At 41.3% G+C, this 21,111-nt stretch overlaps 1 protein-coding gene across 2 annotated transcripts in view; it reads left to right on the plus strand.

Annotated features, from left to right (window-relative positions):
• Positions 1-5,048, plus strand: part of LRRC75A (leucine rich repeat containing 75A) — a 277,225-nt gene extending 272,177 nt beyond the window's left edge. The window contains exon 4 of one of the 2 annotated variants that reach the window (XM_083172272.1): positions 2,009-5,048. In XM_083172272.1, the coding sequence (XP_083028398.1) occupies positions 2,009-2,528 (520 nt within the window). In that variant the 3' untranslated portion in view covers positions 2,529-5,048. The remainder of the gene's footprint in view (positions 1-2,008) is intronic. The other variant, XM_083172271.1, reaches the window with a different exon arrangement.
• The last annotated feature ends 16,063 nt before the right edge of the window (positions 5,049-21,111 follow it).

Consider the following 21,111-nt stretch of genomic DNA (forward strand, 5'->3'; position numbering starts at 1 on the left):
CTGTTAATCAGCTTTCCTTGACCCTACCTTGGAAGCAGCGGTCGCTCCTACCTGCATGTAGGAGACGGGCTGCCGGACAGGTCCCGGCATCTGTACAGTTGGCAGGCGCTAGGCCATGCACATGAGCAGTTGCCGACAACGATAGATAGATCTTGGAGTATATTTATTACAAGCATATTTTTCCACAATCTGGCCAAAAAAAGTTTTTTTTGCTGGGATAGGGTTTTTAATTTAATTTTTAAATATGTATTAGAAATGTATAACTTTATGTATTTAATTTTTACATTTATACATTATATGGAAAATATTGCTGTTTTTTTGCATAGAATTATTATTTTCTCTTGGATGATTATTTTTTACTTCTTTTCATACATATGTACATAGAAAACCCAAATGTAGTGTATTTATGTCTCTATTTTCCAGACAGTGACCTGTTTTATGTGTTTATGTATCCTTAAGGTTTAAACCTTTTTAGTGTTAGAATCAGCCTGGCTTAGCTCTACCCTAACAGGATTATTCTCGCATGTGCATGTACGTGACTGCTCCTTATTTTAATGCACTTTGTGGATAGTGCACTTCTATCAATGTACAAGTACATAAGCCTCTTAATTCCAAGCAGATTACTGCAGCTATGCAACATGCAATGGTAATACAAATAATCAAATAAATAAATAATTGTTTAACATTTTTTGTGATTTTAGCACAATGTACACAAAAATGGAAAATCATACAGTATACTTTAGATGTGACGTACCATGCTGACTGTTACTGAAGTGTACCATACTTCCCCCATATATATATATATATATATATATAAACATATATATATATATATATATATATATATATATATATATGTATGACATATGCATCCCCCTTAGCAGGAGAAACAGCAGGCGGCACTCAGCGGGCTTTTAGTGAAACAAAACGGTGTCTTTTATTTAGATCAACGTTTCAAAGCCCCATGGCTTTTTCCTCAGGATGAAAAACCAAGATCGACGTTTCAAAGCCCCATGGCTTTTTCCTCAGGATGAAAAACCGTGTTTTTCATCCTGAGGAAAAAGCCATGGGGCTTTGAAACGTCGATCTAAATAAAAGACACCGTTTTGTTTCACTAAAAGCCCGCTGAGTGCCGCCTGCTGTTTCTCCTGCTAAGGGGGATGCATATGTCATATGTTGTACTGAGGAAGGCACCAGTGGCAGCATTATACCTGCATATGTGAGTGCCGGACATACATACCATATATATATATATATATATATATATATATATATATATATATATATAAGGGATTGGGTAACAGGGCGGCACTCCAGTCATTTAAACAGTAGAATTCGGTGCCTGGTCCATAATAGTAATACAGTACACTTACCCCCCCACTGCGGAAGGAGTCCAAACCGGCACACTAGTAGTGAAGAAAAAAGATGTGGTTTATTCCATAAGTACAAGAGTTATAACAGCGGTCCCGACAGCTGTTTCAACTGGGTCCTACCAGTCTTCATCAGGGCCCCTGATTTTTTCTATCGTGTCTGTCCTAAAAATCTGCCAAAAGGCCAAATCCAACACCATAACACAGCTAAAAGAGGTGCTCAAAAGGCTACTTGTGTGTGTTGGCTACATACATAGATTAAAATAGTACATAAGAAGTTTTCAATAGATGAATAGATATTTATTATTTATTGTCTAAAGAAAGTGAACAAATTGTCAATAAGAAATGCTGGTGATGTTAAAGTATAATGCGTAAATACTCCTAGCACCACAAATGTAGTGTCCACAGTTCACAATATTCAACACATAACCCAGTTCACATTGTTCACAGTGCCCCCTACGCTAGTGATGTAGCTTTGTGTGGGGGTCCTGTTGGATCACCTCTATTGCCCTGTTGTTAATCCACCATTGCTTATTTGAAAATGTTCTTGTAACTTATAATGCCTCTTAGTTACTACTATATATTCATTGAGGTTACTTTGACTATATTTTGATCTTATTCCTTATTTCTCCCTGCAGCCTAAAGGCAATTTTGTCTGGAAAAACTCAAGGTGGCACTTTAGATCTTTCTGGAATTCCACTCACCATGAAGGACCTGGAACGTCTGATGCTTTATCTCCAGCACAACTCCGAAGAGTTGGAGAATGTGGAGATTTGCTTTACCGAACTCACAGACGAAATGTTTCTACATCTTATGCCAGTCCTCAGTGCCCTTCCTCACGTTACCACGCTGGCCCTTAATGGAAACCGTTTGACAAAAGCCATCCTGAGGGAAATTACAGAAGCTTTGAAGGACCTCAAGAAATTTCCCAGCATGACTTGGATTGACCTTGGTAATAATGTGGACATCTTCTCCTTGCCACAGCCTTTTTTACTGAGCCTCAAGAAGCGTTGTCCGAAGCAGGGGAATTTGCCAACTATTTTAGAGTTTGGAGAAGGACAGTTAAGTGACTTAGAAAATCAAGATGCATCAACAGACATTGAAGACGAACAAACTTCTAGTGGTTTAGATGATAAGTGTTCTCGGCCGCAAAGTTAACTAGATGCTTCCTAATGTAAAGTGGCCTTTAATTTAAAATACATCACAATACAATAGGCTGTTACTAAGTTATGTCGTTAAGCGCCAAGATAAGAAGAACCCACCCTGAGTGTCTGCTGTCCTTTGTATCAAATGTTTATTAGCCTCTTCCAAAATGCAACTACAGATGGAGCCAAGCTAATCCATTATTTGATGCGTCTGCCGTACTGCATGCCGCAATGCGTATGCCTGGTGAGCGCATCGTGGCAACGATGAGTGCGGCTACATCTGTGTGATCATTTTTTGTCACTTTCTATATCTCCACTTTCTGTCCAGGAATATTAAGCATCTGCTTGTCTTTGAGAAACCATTTTATAGGAACCAAATGATTATTTCAGACAGTTTATTTTTTCAGATTATGCTCAGTTCTCAAATATTGAAGATTATGATGAATACATTTCAAACTGATCTGGACGTTAGTAAAAAAAAAGAAAAACAATGTATGCAGTAAATCCATAAATCAGTATTCATTTCCAAAACCTTCTGCAGGATACAGTATTCTGTTGCATACTGAGCAGAAAATGGATTCGCACATAAATGACCGACTGATATAATGCTACGTTTATTGTAGCTCCATTAGAGGTCAGCTAAATACTAGATTTGGCACAACTAATAAATATGTTCTTATATTTGTTAAAATAACAAATACAGCACTAGTAATTAATTATAAGTAGTACAACTGAAAAAAAATTCAGTCCTAAGCAGTTTATATAGTTTTATTTCCATTTCAGCATAGCTGTATCAGTAGGGTAATGTTCTGGGTAGTATTCAGATTAAAAAAATCTTTATTTGAACAAATGATGGCGCCAAGTGCTCGTTTTATGGCAGGCATGTATGCTGTGGGGGTCATTCAAAGATGGACGGGCCATGTGCTCAGAATATACAGTAGTATTTGCACCAAGCATGTACTAACAATAGCAACAATAACGGCATAGAGAATATTTAATAGAAACGTGACTTGACAATGTCAGTAGTAAATGCTATTAATGCACACTATAATAATGTAATGCAGTGTCATTAACATGAGAGAAAGTGTTACGTGTACAGTCAGTTTTTCAGTATACACCATTCATAAATACAAACACAACATACCACTACAAACTGAATTACTGTAGAAGAGCATCTGTTGTTATCTCCTGCAGTGGTCCAAATGGCTATGTGAGCTGAGGGGTGCCAGACAGTTTCCCGAAAGTCGAGATCCCGACAGTCATTACCCCGACGTCGGGATCCCGACGGCCACCGGCTATTCTTCCTCGTGGGGGTCCACGACCCCCATAGAGGGAGAATAGAATAGGTGGTGAGCGTAGAGAGCCACCGTGCCTGCAGCGTGGCAAGCACAGCGAGCCCGCAAGGGGCTGTGTTGCGCTTGCCCCGCTGCCCGACGTCGGGCTAATGACTGTAGGGATCCCGACTGTCGGGACCATATACCACACTCGAGTTGAGTAACCAGCTGCCTCTTCATGTAATATATCTGCATATGATAAATTACCATTAGTAGCAGCTATCTAGAGCTCCTGATAGCATCAGTCATGCAGGAACAGATAGGTCTCTTGTGTCACGATTACTGTACTTTTCCTTGTACTAGCCTGGCACATTTGCTACTCTCCGGGTATAAGGTGGTGCGCAAAATAAAAAAAAACATATATACGGAAGTATATGATGTGCACATTCAACTCTAGATGAGTCCCCCAGGGGCAATCGCAGGATTTGTAAAGGGGGGTTTCCAGATAGAATAAATTATATTATAATATATATATATATATATATATATATATATATATTGCAGTAAAAAATGCGGCATTAAGCTACTTGCTAAGCAGGAAATGACCGCTATTTAGCAAGTGGTACTGAATCAGGCCCTTATTCTCCTGCCAATATTCTTCACGATAACGAAAGTGTTCCTGAGATGATTTGCAGTGTTAGATTTTTGACGAACATAACACGTTATGTTGAAGCTAAATACTGTAATTAAATCCTGGCCAAGTCACATTCATTCACATGGTAGGTGGGTCTTTATACAGTAATGTTGTAGATAAATGTCCATACACAGTACATTTCTATCTTTTCTTTCACTCTATGCCACCCTTTCATTCAGATTTGTGCTGTGCTCATGGCATTGTCTCATGGGTAATTTATCTGATTTTCACAATAGAAGTTTTTAACTCAGGCAAAGTCGCCATACGAGTAGAGGCGAACAAATGTTCAGAGGGCCACTTTCACTGTTTTCCCATGATGGACTTGACTATGCAACATTGGATATTAAAGGGTCACTGGAGAAACTCTCAATTCCTCGTCTCACAATTTATTAAGATGTTAACTGTGGAGAAATCAGTTTTATCATTTGCAAAACTATTTTGACCACTTTCTACCACCCATGAAAATTTTTGTAATCTTTAGACCTTAAGCCCCATTCACACAACCCAGGGTCCTTCTGAGCGATATCTTTTTTTAAAAATGGGCAGTGCGTATAATAAGCATCTGCCCCCCCCCCCCAACCAATATTGCTAATGATATTGGCGTATCATCTAGTATGTATGGGCTTTAGTATATTTACCAAATTATACAAAGATTGTCTTATTGTTGCTAGCTAATGCTACATCAGCATTACAAGGATACATAGCATACACACCGGGATGCCGGGAATGAAGAATTAATCTTTTAACTTGATATATGCTTCCTCTGATAGGTGTTTTCCAGCAACCGTTTCACTGGTATGCTCTAAATATTTTTTAAACTTTATTATTTATTTTGTGTTTCGAAAGCCACTAACCAACCAGTCAATTGTTTTTTTATTTAGAATCTGTTGAAACCCTTTAATTGTACACCAGTTAATGTCAGTCGTTGTGATTTATTAAATGTATCTCAGCAAAAGCCTGAGTACTTATGTATTCAATTACAAACACTTTAGTAGTTTTTTTTATTATTATTATTTAACATTGCAGGGTGTTTTGTGTTGATCAACTGTAAGAATTCTTTCAAAAAATATATTTTCATCATTATTTAGGAAGATAAAATATGAAAAATACTTTTGAGTGAATATAAGCAATAATTTTAAATGAGTGTTAAAGTGGAGGAAGAAGAAAAGATTAGAAAATACGAGAAAGTTGTAAAAAGAAAAAGTTTAAAAGTAAAAAGGTTTATAACGCTCTTTGAGACGGGGTAAAAAGTCAGTTTACTTTAACTAGTGCTGTCCCTACCTCTATGGGTCCTGACGGCAGTTTAGGGACGGCTAGGAGATGGAAGCAGTCCCTGGCATTTGTATTCCCCGTCTGGAATTCACAGCAACCCAGAGTCGCTCTGATAAGGGGAGCAGTCCGAACTTGTAGCCAGCCTGTTTCTTTGTTCACTTTTGGGTAAATACTTTTTATAGCCACTGTGAATCCTTTACAGTGTTTGGGTAAAGTTATGTGTTTTCCTTTCATATCTATTTATTGGTACAGAAAAGGTAAATGAAAAAAAGAGCATTGATCAAAAATATATTAAATAAATTATATATAATATAGTGACTACAATACAGAGAGCACACCAGCATAATCAATAAGAAGATATACAGCATTATGTTTAACAATTTACAATACACAGAGCAAAACATTTATAAAATTAAGAGCTGTGCACAGCAATTTGAGTTTGGTTTTAAATCATCATATTTTGGTGAAAGTTTTGATCAAACAACTAAGTGTTTTGGAGCTATATACCGGGAGGGTTACCCACCTTTCCGGGGAGGCCGGGAGGGGGACCCGATTTTCGGGACCCTCCCGGGCATTCCTGGAGGGTAGGCAACCCTGATTAAAACTCAGAATCAGATCTCCATTGGGCTTAATGGGCAGTCACCGTAGGGCTCCAAGATTCTAAGGGTCCATGAGTAAAACTGCCCCGTTCCTGAACATTCACTGCCACCCATAACACCCCCTGGTAATCACAGGCCCAGCTGCCATTAACACCCCCACCCCTCTCCCGGGAATCACAGCACCAGCCAATGTTTGCACCCCATCCCCTGGACATCACAGCCCCAGCCACCAACAGCATTGCATCCCTTCTAGATAGCACAACCCCAGCTGCCCTTAGCATTCAATTGTTTTCACCAGACATCAAAGCAATTGGGCGTACAGTACTTGGCCGATGGTTTCTATCTGTGCATGCAATCATGTTGCGCTGAGCATGTGATGGTTACCACACAGGGGCCAGGATGACTGCTTTAAGTGAATAATGTTGGTAACTAATGGGCCATACACACGGGTTGATTAAGGCCTAATTTCTAAGCGATCTGTCTAGATCACTTAGAAATGAAGCACAGATCCTGCACGCCGCTATCGGCTGACTAGGTTTATACTGCATGCAGTATAAATCTAGTCATAGCCAGTGTTCTCTCAATTGAGAACACTGGCTGTGACAGATCACTCAGCACATAGCGCTGTGTGCTGTCTCCTGAGCGATCTGAGCGATACTAGATTGTTCAGCACAGAGGCTCAACTCGCTCCGTAGGTATGGGGCATAAGTTCTTCCGAATGACTACCATTAAAGTGCTCAGATATTTACACTAAAGCGTACAAAAAAATGATCAAAAACACTATCATGTATAATTGCACAGACCCGTCCTCAGAATACTGAGGAAGACGCGTGGACCAAACAAAAGTATATATTTTTGCAGAAAATAAAGTTCAGAATCAGAGAAGTGCGCATTAGTTTTTAAATTGGTGACTGTTTTAACCCATGCAGATCTAGAGAAGTTCTATTGCTGCAGGGTAACCCTGTATAAATGCATGTTTTCTAAACTATATATTGTAATTTCTGTATTAATTATGTCTACCAGATATTTTATCTGAAGAAAGTTTGAGATTGCGGGTTTGTAGGTAAAATAGTTTTTTGGATAATTTGGAACTATACTGGATCTTTCATCATTAACCCAATGTCACTTGTGATGAGGATTACCCCTTCAAGTTTCTAAAGCTGGGTACACACCTAACCCAACACGTCGGTGGAGCTACCGTCATGCCCACATAGCAGCTGGTCCAGCTGAGAATATACACTTGCTGGATTGAACACTCGACGTGCTGGGCATGCTTGCCTACCTGACCCTCTCCTTCAGGGAGAAAATGCTCTGTTCCTGGACTTCCCTGGTAATGTATGATTGCCATCACCTTTGGTGAAACGCCTTTCTTATCAATTACCTAGCTCCCCACAGGTGATGGCAATCATACATTACCAGGGAAGTCCAGGAACAGAGCATTTTCTCCCTCCTGCAGAGGGCCAGGAAGGCAATTATGCATGCTGGGTGAGCACTTGGATTTGCACGCCCAGCTGTGATATCAGCCCCATATAGCAAGTGTACAGGTAACAAGCTGATAGCCAATATATATAATGGCTATAGGCTTTGCTGCAGAGCCGATGGAATACGTCTGTGAACAACATTATTTACATACCGGGTGTACACAACTGCTGGCATCCTGCGTAACATTATGCGATATATTGGCCATTCGCTGGAATGGCATATATATTGTTAGTGTGTACCCAGGTTTAAGGACTTCAGATGAACTCTTTTGAACCACTAGTTTTCTCTTAAACAGAATGGAAAATAATAGTAATATTTTGTGTATCCATTAATCTCACACTGAGCTGATCATTTTGAGGTTCTGATGATGAACCTCCAAAAGATCAGGAGTCAGAAAACATGGGGGACTCAGGGGTTACTGCCCATTAATACTGCCTTATGTGTCGCTAAGGTGGGCATACATCAAACCTTCTAAAGAGGACAAGTGAAGGTACTGCCATAGCAGCAAGTTATTATTATCATGTACTTACTATATTATGTAAAAGGATATCTAGAATCTAACTGGTTGCTATGGGCAATGGCTCCACTTGTACCATTTAGAACAGGGGTGGCCAAACCGGTTCTCGAGATCTACAAACAGTCCACAATTTCTAAATCACCTAGCTGGTGCACAGCTCTAGTCAGTACTAACTGTCACATTTTCAAAAATGCTGCATTCATTCCGACTATAGATCCACAGGTGCAAAACATGAACTGTTGGTAGAACTTAAAGACAGGTTTGGCCACCCCTGATTTTATCCTGCCCCTCCTCTGCTCTCTGGATTCTGGGATACCAGATAAATAACCCCACCTGCATAATTATTTACATGTTTTACTGTGGAAAATTGAATGTGTTCATATGTATGAGAATCTGTCTTTTACCAACATATATAAAGGGATATTTTTTTTATGACTGTGCCTTTTTCATGAGGGAAAGTATTAAAGGACATATCTTTGGATGAGTTTAGTACAGATTATTTTTTTGTGACCTGAGTGTTGCAGGCCACCACACATTTACTGTTTGCTATATTATCAATTGTAAAAGAGTACCAATTATTATTACAAAATAGAATTTTATAACATGTTGTGTATAAATAAACATAATAGAACTTGACAATGTATTTCATTAGAGAGCAGAGAGACACTTTGCTTATATTTGTTATGTGTTAAGTACAAAAGTTATGCTTTATAAAAGAGAAACTTACCATATCTGTGCTGAACTGGTACTTGCTGCCATTTTGTGGCCTGAAGGAATATTCATGAGGTCACAAAAAGTTCCTAGTAAAACAAATGATTGCTTACCTGTGAATTGTGACTATTAGGTCACCTAACAAAATGGCTGCCTGGACTGCAAATTAGGTGTGTGCTTCAAGGTTTGAAGGATACACTTCCGAGTAATGAATGTACACTTGCTCTGATCAGAGTAAGAACTGTTGATTCCACTTCATTTCAATCAGTCTGATTGCAGAAGCGTATTACAGACATACCCTCAGGGATGGATAATAGTTAGCACAACATACATAATGAACACTCCTTATAATTCAGTGAGAAAGCATTATTTGAGAAGTGGTAAAGCAACACGTGGCATGCCGACAATTATCCATCCCTGTAATAATGAAAAAGCACAGAAATTAAAATGAAAAAGAAACTATGTACGCATTCCTTGCCTCTGTAAAAGAATTATTGCCGATGAACACCTCAATACTGATATTTTGATTCCAAAGCTTTTGATAGACTTATGTCTTCTACAGTATCATTATATAACTGCAAACTTACCAAAATATTTTTTTTTGTAAATTACAGAGAACCATTGTATTCCTAAAATATGATAAATAAAATAAAAAGAAATAAACATTGTGTTGATTTGTATTTATTTGTATGTATTAAAATAAAACACAGCTTCCTTTTGAAAGGTGCAGGCACACTACACGATGCAATCCCCGAGCGATATCGTTAACGAGCTCTCGGGTGCACATAATAGCGCATACACACTGAATGATATTAGTAACGATATCTGAACAATATACTGTTTACTTAATGATGCACATTCCCGCAGATAAATTATAACATTCAGTTATGTCACCAAACCTTTCCCAATATACAGTATAGTTAATAATATCGTTATCGTGCATATCGTTAACGATGCATTATATATTGTGCATGCATCTTTATACTCCAACTTTGTACTGCGGTCAGTGGCACCGGGAAGGGGGGGTGGAGCCTGTACAGTATTTTGTTGGAGCAGCACAATGGCGAACCGGGTCAGTTGCTAAGTTGAACATATTATTTCTCATATGGTTTTTTAGGGGGCGTGGTCACACCTTCCCAGATAGAACAGCAAAATTGCCAAACTTACCCCAAAAATTGGACCAGTCCTCTCAAATTGCACAAGGGGAATAAAGTCATCATGGACTAGGATGCTATATAGTTACTAACAAGTTCTGCAAGCCCTTTGCAGATCATCTACATGCCTGCCACCCACACAAATGCATAAACACTTTGCATAAACATCTATTTGCAGCTTGCGTGCCGGGCAGAAATCATACAATGGTTGTTGACCATCCAATGATTTCTGTAGTGCTTGCAAATCTAAGACACTTTCTGGTGTCTTACATGTGCGGCGCCCCTGTATGGGAAGAGAGTGGGCAGGTGACATCCGGTGACGTCAGCTGGTCGCCCCGGCACCCGTATTACTGGCAAATCTTCATGGGAACGCCAATGAAATGCTGGGTGTTTCCATGGGCGCAATCGATGTCTGCCACCCCACGCCCGCCATCCAGACTGCTGTGTGCGAACAGGATAGTGAATAATCAATTCGCAGCTCCCACTTGCACAAAGAGGCTGCACATGCGCATAAATGCTTATGCACATGCACAGTCTCTAAACATCGCTCGAACACGCAGGGGAGCATGTGATCCAGAATCAAGCCCTTAGATCGTCCCTTAAGATGATAAGGTAGTGTGCAAAGTCTGAAGACAATTATTTAAAGCTTTTGAGAAATTATCGTAGAACATCCATACACACACACACACACAAACAAACGGTACTTATGTAGTATCTGGACGCCCGATTATCGCATCGCATCCGACCAAATTGCATGCGATGCGATGCGATGGAGCCGATTTTCCATAGGATTCTATGGGAAAAAGGGTCCTTTTCATTACCCCACTATCCAACTACGCATGGAGTTGGATATAAACCTGTGGCGAGCGCAGCGAGCCACCGAGCCCTAAGCATGGCGAGCGCAGCGAGCCCTGCGAGGGGACGCGGATTTGTTAAAAAGTATTCCGCATCCCCTCGCGGGCGTCCAGATACTACATAAGTACCATATATATATATATATATATATATATATATAATACAGTCGTGGTCTGGCACTCCCGGCTTCATACCAGTTAATTGCGTCCGGTGCTCTGTCCCCGCCAATTCAGCGGTTTGTACAACCTTTGTAGTTAGAGGCACTCTAGGGCGACTTGAATAAAAAACGACCACTGACACCAAAGTCACAGCAACGTTTCAATGATTTCTCATTTTCATCAGGCTTAAAACACAGTACAAAAACACATACCTTTATAAGACATGACACACCTCTTGTGAACGCAGCGTTGCCCGGTCCGGGACCACGCACCCGGCCAGGACGCAGGATAGCTGACGTCATCACTCCCTGTCCGTAGTCAAGGGACACAAGACGCCGCTAATTACAGTGCCTACAAAATACAGACAAATATTACAAATCATCATAATACAACAAGCCGGCTATTATCTTTAAGCTATACAGTATAATTTTGGAGTTATTAGAGATGTTGTTGTCCAGAAACTACTTTGCTCATGGTAAAGAGTATTTTTTGCAGACGAGTGGCTGTGCGATGGGGTCCCCTGTGGCCCCATCGTACGCCAATATTTTTATGTTCTTTACAGAACAATCGATTTTTTTCGATAATCTGGATATCAGTTCAAAAATTTTCTTTTATACCAGATTTATCGATGACATTTTGCTGTTTTGGTCGGGCTCTGCTGAAGCCTTTGAAAATATCATACAAACCCATAATGCTAGCAGTTCACCGATTAAATTTACATTTACCATGAGCAAAAGTGAGGTTTCTTTTCTTGATGTCAAGATTGTGCGGGAAGACAGTATGGTAAATACAACCTTATTTACAAAAGATACAGACCGCAATAATTTATTACTCTTTAGTAGCTTTCACCCAGCTCCTTTGAGGAGCGGTTTGCCATATTCTCAATTTTTAAGAGTTTATAGGATAAATAATGTGAGGTCTGTTGCCATCGCTCAAATTGATATCATGAAGAAAAAATTTTTGGAAAGAGGGTACCCAGATTCATTATTGGAAGATGCGAAAAGGAGAGTGCTGGGCATGAATAGGTCTGACACACTAAAAAAGAAATCAGGTACCTTGTCCCAAAAACCTATGCTCCCGTGGCCCACTGTTTTTAATCCTGAGAGTCACAGAATCAACAAAGCAGTGAAAAAGCATTGGCCCCTTATAACATCGGATGAAGCATTAGGGTTGTCTTCCACCAGACTACTCCCTTGTTATAGGAGGGGGAGGAATCTGCGTGATTATTTAGTAAAAACTGACATGTCGAAAATTAGTGTAAAAAAATCTACCCATTTTCTACAAATTAACAATGGGTGTTATGGTTGTGGGTGCATTACATGTGGATTTTTGTTAAAAGGAAAAAGTTTCTCACATCCACATACTGGGAAGCAATATGACATCAGGTACCACTTAACTTGTAAGATGCGGTATCTGGTCTACCAGATTATCTGTCCGTGTGGGCTGTCATACATAGGGAAGACGGAACGGACGTTCCGTGAACGTATGACAGCCCACAGGTCTTCAATCAAGTTAGCCCTGCAAGAGGGTACCAGTGAATTACCGGTTGCCCGGCATTTCGTTGAGCAGAAACATAGCTTAACATCGATACGCTATCGCATGATCGATTATATCCCCCCCCCCTAGTAGAGGTGGTGATCGAGGAAATCTTCTGTTAAAAAGAGAATGTCATTGCATAATGAGATTAAACACGATCATCCCGTATGGCTTGAATGACCAGCGGGGTCTGGGCTGTTTCTAAATGTCGGAACCTGCTGTTTGATATATGCTATTATTTATTTGAAAAGGAATATAGCAATATATATACTGTATAGCTTAAAGATAATAGCCGGCTTGTTGTATTATGATGATTTGTAATATTTGTCTGTATTTTGTAGGCACTGTAATTAGCGGCGTCTTGTGTCCCTTGACTACGGACAGGGAGTGATGACGTCAGCTATCCTGCGTCCTGGCCGGGTGCGTGGTCCCGGACCGGGCAACGCTGCGTTCACAAGAGGTGTGTCATGTCTTATAAAGGTATGTGTTTTTGTACTGTGTTTTAAGCCTGATGAAAATGAGAAATCATTGAAACGTTGCTGTGACTTTGGTGTCAGTGGTCGTTTTTTATTCAAGTCGCCCTAGAGTGCCTCTAACTACAAAGGTTATATATATATATATATATATAGGCAAGCGTAGTTAGAGGCAGCAGTATACAGCATAAACAGACTCTTGCAAATGGTCCAATGGTCCCTACCATAGCCCACACCCCAGCCGATCGCTTGGGCAGCTAATCCACCATCAAGAGCATTGGAACTCTGCCCTGGAAACACTTATATCAGGAGATCACAGGTGCTGCTGATTACACACCTGGCTTCTTCTACTGCTCCAAAACCTGCTCTGGATCCTCCACATTACTCTCATGTGGAGAGATGCTTTCTCTGTCACAATGGAGGTTATTCTGGTTGATTCACTCACATGCGAATTTGCATCCTTGGGAGTCAACCAGATCCCACCTTGCAAATGGTGGTACGCCAGCCCACCATTCGCACGGCGTGTATGTTCACACAGCATGCAAATGGATGTATTATATAAACATCCATCTGCAGCCTGCGGAGTAACACCCACATCATTCGATGGTCACATCAGAGGAACCTTAGATCTGAGTGCACATTCTATGGGAAGCCATGGCCAACAGGTTGTTCAATGGGTGTATGCCCCCCGCCTGCACACTTGGTGGCGTACACCCATCAAACAACCTGTTGGCCATGGCTGCACGCACCCAGCTTATGCAGATGTGACCCTACGCATGCACCCATTATCGGGCCAGTGCGAACGGACAAGAATAAGGCCCTTTATGTGTGGCTGCTTCAAACAGGATTCTCACATGTTCCTGAATTTGGATGTGCACCTGTTTGGCCATCTACATACTATACCCTGGGAAAAGAGCACTGGCAAGTACAAGGGTCACAAGAGGTAAGTAAAGGAGTGTATGCATCTACACATGCCAAAGATGGACAAGTGGTTACTCCAGCAAAATAAATCTGCAAGGAGGAATCTTTAACATTTGATACTGTCTCTAGAAATCAGGGTAATTTGGCAAGCAAGACAGATTTCAATCCAAGTGTAAATAGATATTGTACATGCATCACCCAGGATCACTAAGAATTTCAACAAAGGAGCCTTTTAGGATTAACCAGTTGTGTCTCAACAAACTCTTACAATAAATGGTTGCCTGCCCTACATTACTTTTATTTAGTTAGTAGAAAAAGTCCTGCTTTTACTAAATAAATTGCCATCTTTTAGTGTTCCATCTCTTTTTGTTCACTAATGTCAGAAAGAGATATAAGGATGAAAAAGCAGAAGTGTTAAATACATTTTTCTCATCTGTTTTTACTAGGAAGAAGCATCCAGTAGAATCTACAGACACCAAAAAGGAATGAGCCTGCTAGAATTAAACATAGAATTCAGAGGAGATCCTCAAAAGGCTTTGGATAGTCAAAACAAATAATTCCACTCAAGATGAGATCCACCCTAGGATTCTCATGGAATTAAGGGAAAGCGATAGCAAAGCCTCTGCATTGTAATTTTGAAAAACCTTTTTAATGTGGTATAGTACATAAGGACTGAATAATAGTGGATGTTATACCGATATTTAAAAAAGGAAAAAGAGATGACCCAGCGAATTTCAGACCTGTGAGCTTAACGTCAATCAGCCGGAAATTATTTAAAGAGAATTGCAAGGGATGGCAACTACGAATACCTTGGGTTCGTGCCAAACTAACCTAATAAGTTTTTATGAGGAATTGAGCACAAGCCTAGACATTGGCAATGCTGTAGATGTGTTCTACTTGAATCTTGCAAAGGCATTTTAGACTGCCGCGTAAGAGACTGATTAATAAAATGGATGAATTGGGACTAGGGGTTAAAATTCAGGTAAGAAACTGGCTGCAGTGGTAAGAGAACAGTGAGTTGTTGAAAATGGTGCATTCTCAAGCTGGATACCAGAACTAAGTAGTGTACCACAGGGCTCGGTGCTAGGGCATCTCCTATTTAACATATTAATTAATAACATCGAGGATGGGATACGAAGCAGAGTATCCATCACTGCGGAGCACACAATATGGATTTAAATAATCTAGATAATTGGGCAGACAAAAGGAAAATGAGGTTCAATATAGATACAAGTAAGGTTATGCATCTCAGGAGGAATAACCTGTCTGCACATTATAACCTTATTTAGGGATATCAGAATTGGAAAAGGACCTAAGAGTCCTAATTGACAACAAACTGGGGTGCAGTACACAGTGTCATGGAGCAGCCAGGAAGGCCAACAGAATACTAGCATGTATAAAAGGGGTATGGAAACTAGGAACAAAAATGTAATCATTCTACTCTACAAGGTACTGGTTAGACTACGGGGAAATTTACTAAAGGAAATTTGTAAAAAATAGGTGTATTTGTATCCAGAAATACACTTATTTTTGACATTTACGATCCCGAAAATACGGCAATTCGTATTCGTATTGATGTGCTATCAATACGAATACGAATTGCCGTATTTTTGGGACAGTAAATGTCAAAAATAAGTGTATTTCTGGATACAAATACACCTATTTTTTACAAATTTCCTTTAGTAAATTTCCCCCTACATCTGGAATTTGCAGTGCAATCCTGAAGTCCACATTACAAGATCCGCAAGAAGCTTCTTTCTGTTAGCCGTCCATCCCCTGAACAATCCAAGTAAAGTGAATGCAATTGCTATATCAACAGCCAAACAATGGGGGTTATTCTAGTTCACTCTTTCTGACAAATTCCTTCTTAGATGGACAAAACCATGTGCACTGCAGGCGGGGCAGATGTAACTTTGCAGAGAGAATTAGATTTGGGTGGGGTTTTACTTCAAAGTGAGAGCTATATTGCTGTGTATAAATAAAGCAGCCAGTATTTTCCCTGCACAGAAGCAAAATAACACACCCATATCTAATTATCTCTGCACAAGTTACATCTGCCCCCCTGCAGTGCACATGGTTTTGGCCATCTAAGAAGGAATCTGTCAGAGTGAACTAGAATAACCCCCAATGTTACCCTACTTGGCGACCTGACCACCATAGTCGTTTCTAGAAATGAAATGCATGTAATGTCTTATTGTAACGTATGTAATGTCTTCCCCTCCTTCATCCCTGCTTGATGCTGCACTGTAATCCACAAAAAATTCCTACTATGCGCAAGCATACATGGCCAATAAAGTTGATTCTATTCTATTCTACAATTAGGACATGGTAGAACTGTAAAAAAGGGCTATCAAATTAATAAAATGGATGGAGTATTTAAACTATGAGAATAGATCAGCCGAATTAGGAATGTTTACGCTGATGAAGAGACAATTAAGAGAAGACATACTTAACATGTTCAAATATATCAGAGGCCAATATCTTTGCTTTGAGGTCAGAGACTAAATGCCCATACACACTGGGCGACTTTCAGTTATTTCGTTTGAGTGGCTTTCATTGGCATCATTGCCGGGAAAGCCATTAATCTGCTGGTATTACCAGCAGATAAACGGCTTTAAGGGCGGCTTTGCATAGCGCTGCTCTATGGAAAGCCGGACTCCCCCTGCTGACGGTGCCGGGCAGGGGGAAAGCGGCTCAGTGTGTATGCACTGAGCGGCTTTCCCCCAGCGATGATAGAGATCATCACTGTCCATACACGCTGGGAAAATCTCCCAGCGTGTATGGACCTCAAGACATATGGGCATGTGTTCAGACTAGAGGAGAGAAGATTCTGTACCCCTACCAGGAAAGGATATTTTACGGTCAGGGCAGTAAGGGTATGGGACTCTCTTCCAGAAGAGGTGGTGATGGCAGACACATTGAACACATTTAAAATAAGGTTGGACAAACATTTATTGTAAAAAAAAAAAAAAAAAAACATTCAAGGGTACAACCTATAACCACTTTTTAATCAAAGTTAAAACAAAATATATATTTCAAATAGGGGATAACAAATCTAGATTAAAGGGTAAACTTGATGGACATACAACTTTTATTTCAACCTCAACTACTATGTTACTACAGTATATATGCTGAGTATCAGTAAATTAGAACAACCCAGTGATAGGATAGGTCATGATAGAACCCGGACCTGGATAAGAGGAAAGTACACATAGGCCTAGAATGAGGGTAGCAGCGTTCCATGGGCTGGCTGCTCAATATTAATTATGAGACAAAGACTTACACACTCCTGGGACGCCATAACACAGACAGGGCCACAAGCGTTCCTGCAGAAGATGTTGCTGGAGATATGTAGCCACATTCCTTTAAATACTTTTTAAATTACTCCACGGTCCTCTCTTTTAATACATTTTATTTTTTAATACTTGAAAAATGGTAAGCCATGCTAGTCTACCATGTTATTACCATACCTCTCAACAGGAAACAGGAACATGCAGCAGGAAAAGGCAAAACCATGGTTAGAAAGGGTGCGGGTCTTCAGATAAAGGGGGTGGAGCATCAGACAGGGGTGTGATCCTGTGGCAAGACCCTCATCATCTACATTTTGGGGGTGTTTCCAGCATTACCTGAGCAGCCCCCAGCTCCCATCTACTAGATGCGTTACGCATGGCATCAATGATTGCCAGCTGCTTTGCAGAGAAGAGGCAATCACTGGATCCCTCAACTGTGCCCTCTGTGGGACACTAGATGGGACACTACGACCTGCATTGGGACAGTGGAACAGTACCCCGATAGCAGGACTTTCACACTATAATCAGGGCACTTGGGAGATATGTATTCCTACACATTTTAAATATTAAATACAGATGGCAAACAATCTAAATAAAATAATGTTGAATTCATCTTGTCATTTTGGAAAAGTGGAATAATGCCACATGGGGCAGATGTACTAACCCCCCCCCTTTGCGCTTCTGAAATAACGTCCCGCTTCTCCTGCATAACGAGGAGAAGCGGGCACTCGTTATGGGGAGATGTATTAACATCCCCCATGCCGATAAGGAGAGCCGTTATCCCCAGCGTTAATGGCTCTCCTTATCGGCTCCCTCGCCGCCCCGCACACGCACACTCACCGTCGCCCCCCCTGCCCGGCTTACTGGGCATGCGCGAGATCTCGCTAAAACCGCGAGATCTCCAGCGCAGCCCAAGCCAGACGCAGGGCTAGCGTTATCCCCATAGTGGGGGATAGGACAACGCTAGCCCTGAGCTGGCGAAGCGGCCGGGGCGAATTAAGCCTTGAAGGCTGTTAATACATCGCCCCGGCCGTTAATCCCTGGGGGGGATTGCAGGGACAGCCGCGCCGAGCGTAACTCGGCGGGCTGTCACTAGCGCACGTTAGGTGCGCTAGTAATACATAAGCAAAATCGTAAACCCCCCCCCCCAGTTAACCAGCGTTAAGTGCATTTTTGCACTTAACGCTGGTTGATACATCTGCCCCACTGTTACAGTGTGCTGTTATCAGCCTCATTCTCTACATCTAGTAGTACTCCATAGTCTGTAGAAGTGAAGGGGCTAGGTGGGCACATCAGTAACGATATAGGCCCTTATTTTGATCTGGGCGGTATGGCCCGCGTGCGGCCGTACCGCCGATGTTTACACTCTGCACATGCGCAGAGGTCACTCTGCGCATGTGCAGGGGAATTCTCAGAGCAAAAAATTTAGACGCCGCAAAGGGGGCGTATAGGGGCGTGAGGGGCTTAATAGCCTCATTACCCTATGTATACGCCCAGCGTTTCATGGGCGTTCCCATGCAAACGCGGGGCGTATGCATGGTAATGAGGCTATGACGCCAGTGATGGGGGCGGAAAGCTGACATCGCCGGATGTCAGCTGCCCGCCCCAATACAAGCTTTCACATGGACGATTGTCCGTGTGCTCTAAGCTTGCGTGAGCGGGGGGAGCGTGCGGCCCTGCCTTCGATGGTCATCGACCATCGAATGCAGGGGGCAGCTCCCACCATGGTGGAGGCGTACGCCCCACCATTTTCATGCGGATCGGCAGCCGTCCGTGTACGGACGGCCGTGCCGATCCGTCTTGTAGGCGGGGATTCGTCTGGTGCGGTCGGAGCCGCATATGCGGCTCGGCCGCACCAACCAGAATAAGGGCCAGAGTGAGTACACTTTAGCCGATGTGCATAATATCGTTAATTATATTGCTATCGTGCATATAGTTAACGATTGCAGCATAATGTATACACACCTTTACAGTTGATATGAGTTGAGAGTTTGTACTAAACACTAAAGCTGGCCATACAGCAGGTGTTTTCAGGCCAGAACACACAATTTTGATTGGTCGTGTGATGCGTTGTTTTTTTTTGTGTGTGTGCGCACATCATGAGATGAGCGGTCCCACGGGTCGTGAGGTCGATCCTGTGATCTTATGTGCTGCACCTTAGATCGGAAGACAGTATGCTGGGAATTTCAGATGGTAGGATAGATCTTATGTGAAGTTACACACATACAGTGTGTCTGGGAAACTGCCAAGCAAATCACAAGCTGCTCATTCTGATGTATAGCCAGCTTAACATAGTGATACTAAGCTTTGCTGCTGCCTAGTGGCAACATCAGTGAAGTGCAGTGTAACCAGCTTAACATAGTGACACTATGCTTTGCTGCTGCCTAGTGGCAACATCAGTGAAGTGCAGTTAAACCTATATTTATATTACAGTGCTGAATGTTTAAAATGATGCATTCAGCAAAAATTTGCAAGAATTCTATGGATATTTATCTAAATCATTCAACAAAATTTGGGGCCTCTGGCTCACAAAAAGATTTTTGTGGCGACGCTTACCTGATCTCTAGGCAGAGTATATATGCTGCCTAACGAGCGGGTCTGAATCAGGACTCTATTCTTTCTATTATCTTCTAGAACAGGGCTGTGCAACACTGGCCCCCCAGATGTTGATAAACTACCCATCCCAGCATGCCTTGCATCAGTTTCAGCATGGCCACATAGCAAAACTAATGCAAAGCATCCTGGGATGTGTAGTTCATTAACATCTGGAGGGCCGGTGTTGCCCAGCCCTGTTCTAGAAGGTACTACATAAATAAGTAGATTCTGTTTGGTTGCCCATAGCAACATTCCATCTGAAATAGAACTCCCATCTAATACCCCTTTCACATCGCACTTTTAAAACGGTATATTGCCGTTTTTTTCCCATTTTAAAACGTTTAAGGCTGCAATGTGAAAGTGCCAGAGTTGATTTACCGGTTAAAGTTAACCGGTATTTCAACACGGTTAAAAAGCAGAGTCCTACACGTTTTAAAGCCGTTTTTTGGGCAGTTTGAACAGCTCTATTTCAATGGCTTGAAACGTGTCCATTGGGGGTTAAACGGGTTGAATGTTTGAATGGTATTAAATGATTTTTAAAACGGTTTTCACCTGCAATGTGAAAGGTCTCAAGGCTCAGACCCGTTTGAAAGTCCCATTTAAGAATACCGTGTCATTACCCATTTCTGCAATGTGAAAGCAGTATCAGAAAAATTCCCCTATGATGGAAACATCCCTTTTGGATGAGTATTAGCACTTTTCATACATTCTCGTGGCTTTGACTGCAATTGGTGTAGGTTTATTAATGTAGATTATTCACATTGCGAAAAGGATCACAAACACAGGGTCTCAGATGATGACTTTGTTGTTTATTCTCAACAGCAGGTTACAGCATAGCACTTGAAAATATGTATGTGTGGTGCGCAAATCAACAGCAGCTGGCACAGGGTGGTCAAACCCAAATGGTAGCAAGATAACAAAAAGAAAGAGTACCAGCGCTGGCTGTACCAATGATTGTACCAGACGTTTCTCAAAAAGGAGGCAGTGTATTATAAAAAAAACATTTGTTTTGGGCACAAGAAAAATGCTTTTTTTTCACCAATATAATATCCCTAATGGATCAAA

This window comes from Crinia signifera, chromosome 2 (assembly GCF_055691185.1).
Source record: "Crinia signifera chromosome 2, ASM5569118v1, whole genome shotgun sequence".
Lineage (NCBI taxonomy): Eukaryota > Metazoa > Chordata > Amphibia > Anura > Myobatrachidae > Crinia > Crinia signifera.